Genomic DNA, 4,822 nt, shown 5'->3' on the forward strand with positions numbered 1-4,822 from the left:
TTATTTTTAAATAGTAAGATAATTTCTCTCTCCTTTATATGACAAAATTTACTTGGACAATCCCTCCACGAGTCCACGTTAATGTAGTGACTGTACAAGAGAGAATTGCTGATTCTTTTGGAGAGATTTTCTTCCGAGGTAAATTTTTTTTTGGTTGGTCTTATAATTATGTACATTGTTTTGTTTTTATTAGCGAAAAATTATCAACTTGTATCTGGTAAAGGACAAGGAGAAACTTCAGTCCTCACAGACATTTTTACCCGGCGGGTCGCGGCTGATGAAAATGTGGAGAGAAAACTGATAGGTTGCTTCTAGCCAATGGAGAGTTGGTCAAGATTAAATTGTCCAAACATAACAAAAAGAAATGCGATTTGTTAAGTTTCCACAAAGTCTCCATCTCATTGTTGGTGGAATAGTCAATGTGAAATGTACATTACAACATGGATTATTCTAAACCATTGACGCTAGAGGTGGAGACTTTATGCATCACATGATCAAACCCATAGCTTGGGGTTAGGTATATTTTAGTTGAATAGTTGAATATCCATATTTTACATACCAAACCTTTGTAGTTTTCTGATCCAAAAGCAGCCTAATCTGGGCCAATTTTGTACTCGATAATGTTTCCCCACAACAAGAAGCCTGCAAGGGCCAATCAAAAGAAATAACTTATACTCATAAAATGAGATAAATATTTTATATATTATATGCTTAATATGAGTAATATTCCAATTAGACGCCCAGCCAATCATCATCTTCCAAGTCAAAGCCTGCAATAATTGATATGAACTATCTACTCCTGTATATTATAATGGTAGTGAGCAAATGCGTTGGGAGGATATGCCTTTTTTGGGATAGGAAGTTGGCTTCAAAAATAGTTTATTGATGTTTTGATGGCCTCAGCAGGATTTATTGAATAGGGTTTCTGGAGAGTCGCCTTAATTTAGTGCTTCTATACGAATTTTTTTTTTATTTTGTAGTTTTATATTTTGATATTTTTTTTTTTTTGTATTTGTGTTGTGTTGTTAGTGACTGTGTTTTGTTGTTGGTAGTACTATTTGGTTAGTGGTATTACGTGTTTTTGTTGCGAACACTATATTGGATTCTTTCTTGGATTATAATGTGATTTTCACCTATAATATAACTAAGATCGATAGGCCAATATTGTAAAGTTTCTCTAATTCTTCATGAGACTTTTATGTGTGGAGATCTTTTTTTGTGCTTTTCGTTTTAGATATTCAACAGCATTCATAATTACATTTTGCATTACTCTAACTTAAATAAATCTTAGGCGTTGTCCTAAATTTATAGTATTTAAACCGAATATGACCTTATTATAATTGCACTTATTTATTGTTGGTCATTCTTGATCCTTTTAATACCAATTATTTCTTTTAAAAAAATAGTGAGCAAATGGCTTTTTTTTTTTTTGCATTTAATATAATTTGATTAATTTATCTTATGGACTTAACGGTGTATATAATATGAAAATTTATATGTTAAGTGTGGACATGGATTGTCTCATAAAGAATTAGCAAGTTCCCTAGTCATACTCATTCTGCAGCAAAACGTTTCCTTTACTTCTCTTTGAATCTATACAAGGTCTAACTAGCAATAAATATAAGGGCTTTTGTTGTCATCTCAATTAAAATTTCTCATTATTAATTTATAATGGATTTAAAACTTGAAAGTTACTTAAAAGAAAAAGTGATTTCATAAATATAGCTTACGACTATTTCAAACAAGGATGTATATGACAAACAATTGAATATCCAAATGCTGAACCCTCGAAAGTTAGATTTCTTTTTTTTTTTTTTTTTTTAAAAAGGTGAAAGTAGATATAACATGTTTTAGATTTATATATATTCAGACCATGTTATCACAAAGTTAATTTTAAAAGTAGATTTAAATTATTCTAAGCACCACTTTCAAACTATTCCATTAAATAGTTTATTTAGGAGAGGATCCCACTTGTCATTTAATTCTGATCATAAATATATATTAGTTTAACTTTTTTTTATTTATATTTTTCTAACAAAGAAACATAATTTTATTTCATTAACCTATAACATTACACATTACAAGTAGTGTTCATAGTGGACATAGAGATCGATTCACAAATAATTTAATACTTTTTTTAATATTTGTTCTTAAAAGAAAAATTCCCACCTCAAAATTCAAAAAAGTCAACTAATGGACCAAATTGAGATTAAACATAAATGGGGTTTTCTTAATTTATGAAATGCAATATTTTGTGGGTTTTTAGGGGTTAATCATGAAATACCAATTAGATGAGATGTCATACATCATAGACATCTTTTTCTTGATAAATTTCTTGATTGCTTAATCTACTATATATAAAGATATTATTTTCCGCAAAATAAGGATAGAAGTAAAACACTTTGGATATTAATTATTAAACACAAGTTGCTTAATTCATTAACGTACCCTCAAAATCAAAAGAGATGTTAATTGAAAATAAAAAATAAAAAATATTAAAATTTGAAAATAACCAAAAAAAAAGAAAAATAATAAAACTCAATGATGATGTGTGCCAATTTAAAGAGGAAGCAACAATAAAGCGGGAGCGAGTCACCTGTTGCAGGCCGCGGCTGTCACGTCGCTTGGTGGTCAACAATGCATGCAGGCCCACGTGAACTGTGAACGCGCGTTTTATTTCCCCGAATCTAAGCACCGGGTCCGGACATCAGTCCGCATTTCAATCCTCGCTATATTCCTTTCTTGCTTCACCATTACAGTAACTTTTCTCATCACTGTAACGGACCCGATCAAGGATGGGATTATTGAAGGTTGATAAATTAAAAGAAAAATCAAATTTTATTCATTTATTACTATTAAAAAATACATGCTAAGATATTTTTAAAAATTTAAAAGAGAATCCTAACCCGAAAGGGAAATAGATTCTTAACTTAACATTTTAAGGAAAAAAAATATTAACTTTCTTTAATTGTCCAGCCATTAAGAGAATTTTAATTAACTTTTAAAAATACGTTCTTTTTTTTTCCTTTCATTTTAAAGATATGTGTGTAAGAAGATATGAAAATGAATTTGTCTTTTAATGAATGACTGATGGAATCAAAGTTCGTTATGAGATGATAGACTCTTAAAACTTCCACGCAACGCAACTCGTGTATATTTTTGCTATTTTATTTAGAAATTTGCATCTAATGTGTAGACATTAAAATTTTTGGATTTTTTTTCCCCAAAATTACATACTAACCTATTAATTAGCTTATCAAAATTGTCAACACAAATAAAGAAAACAAAGCAGTAATAACATCTACATCCCTAATATCTAATAAAATCATAAAGAAAAATATAATATACAATTTCTTTTAACGCGAGCACTTTTCAGATCTTAATTCTCAAGACTCGTGTTTTTATATCACATCTTCTAAAAACACATGTTAGGAAAAAAATCAATTAATAAATTATTACATCTATTTGATAGTTTCACTAGTCTATTTAAAGATAAAATTGTTTCAAAATTTTCTAAAAGTATAACCATCTAATTATTAAATTTATCAACATGGCAATACACATGAAAAATGTAGTTTATAAATTTCATTTCAAATTGATGTTTGACAACTCTCATGTAATCAAATTTCATACAAAAAATTATTTTGGAAGAGGAAAACAAATGATTCAACTATTAGATCCTTGAAATCGACTTATTTAGAGATGTATAAGTTTTTAATTTTAAAAAGTGTAATGATCAAAATCATTAACCCGACAATGGCGATACGCATGAATAAAATGTAAACAGTATCTATATTTTATAGTTTCACTAAAAGAAAGGGGGTCTGGAAGTTAATATCCAAGGCAACAGAAAGGCCCAAGAGCAAGCCCATCTCATTACACAGCAGAGGGAGCCAATAAAAAACCTGCCAAACTCTTTAACAGGTTTTGTCCAAAACGCCATCAAACTCCTCCAAATCTCATCTCAAACTCAAATCTCATTCACCGTAAAACACAAACGCCACCACCTCTCTTTCTCTTTCTGTCTCTTCTTATTCGCTTATCCTTCACACTCGCGCCTGCTTATCCTACGCACCCTCCGCCCCCTCCGCCGTAACCACCTCCACCACCACCACCACCACCACCGACCAGAATGGGCAAGGGTGGCTCACTCAGCGATGGCGTCATCAAAAAGATCCTCCTGTCCTACACGTACGTGGCCATTTGGATCTTCCTCTCCTTCACCGTCATCGTTTACAACAAATACATCCTCGACAAAAAGATGTACAATTGGCCTTTCCCCATCTCTCTAACGATGATCCACATGTCCTTTTGCGCCACCCTCGCTTTCCTCCTCATCAAAGTCTTCAAATTCGTCGAACCCGTCACCATGTCTCGCGATCTCTACTTCTCCTCCGTCGTCCCCATCGGCGCTTTGTATTCCCTCAGCCTCTGGCTCTCCAACTCCGCTTACATTTACCTCTCCGTCTCCTTTATCCAAATGCTCAAAGCCCTTATGCCCGTCGCCGTCTACTCTATCGGGGTCATGTTTAAAAAGGAGTCCTTTAAGAGTGACACTATGTGTAACATGGTCTCGATCTCCGTCGGCGTCGCCATTGCCGCTTACGGGGAGGCCAAATTTGACTCCTGGGGAGTCGTCTTGCAACTGGGTGCCGTCGCTTTTGAGGCGACGAGGTTGGTAATGATTCAAATCTTGCTTACATCTAAAGGGATCACTTTGAATCCTATTACGTCTTTGTATTATGTTGCCCCTTGTTGTTTGGTTTTCTTGCTTGTGCCTTGGATCTTTGTGGAGTTGCCCATTTTGAGGGAGACGTCGAGT

General features: G+C 33.1%; 1 protein-coding gene across 1 annotated transcript in view; it reads left to right on the top strand.

The window, feature by feature from the left end:
- The first annotated feature begins 3,895 nt into the window (after window positions 1–3,895).
- LOC18054779 (probable sugar phosphate/phosphate translocator At4g32390) overlaps window positions 3,896–4,822 on the top strand; it is a 2,454-nt gene continuing 1,527 nt past the window's right edge. The window contains exon 1 of the mRNA XM_006450393.2: window positions 3,896–4,820. Coding sequence (XP_006450456.2) covers window positions 4,133–4,820 — 688 coding nt within the window. The 5' untranslated portion in view covers window positions 3,896–4,132. The remainder of the gene's footprint in view (window positions 4,821–4,822) is intronic.

Source organism: Citrus clementina, unplaced genomic scaffold, assembly GCF_000493195.1.
Source record: "Citrus clementina cultivar Clemenules unplaced genomic scaffold, Citrus_clementina_v1.0 scaffold_1, whole genome shotgun sequence".
In the NCBI taxonomy this organism is placed as follows: Eukaryota; Viridiplantae; Streptophyta; class Magnoliopsida; order Sapindales; family Rutaceae; genus Citrus; species Citrus x clementina.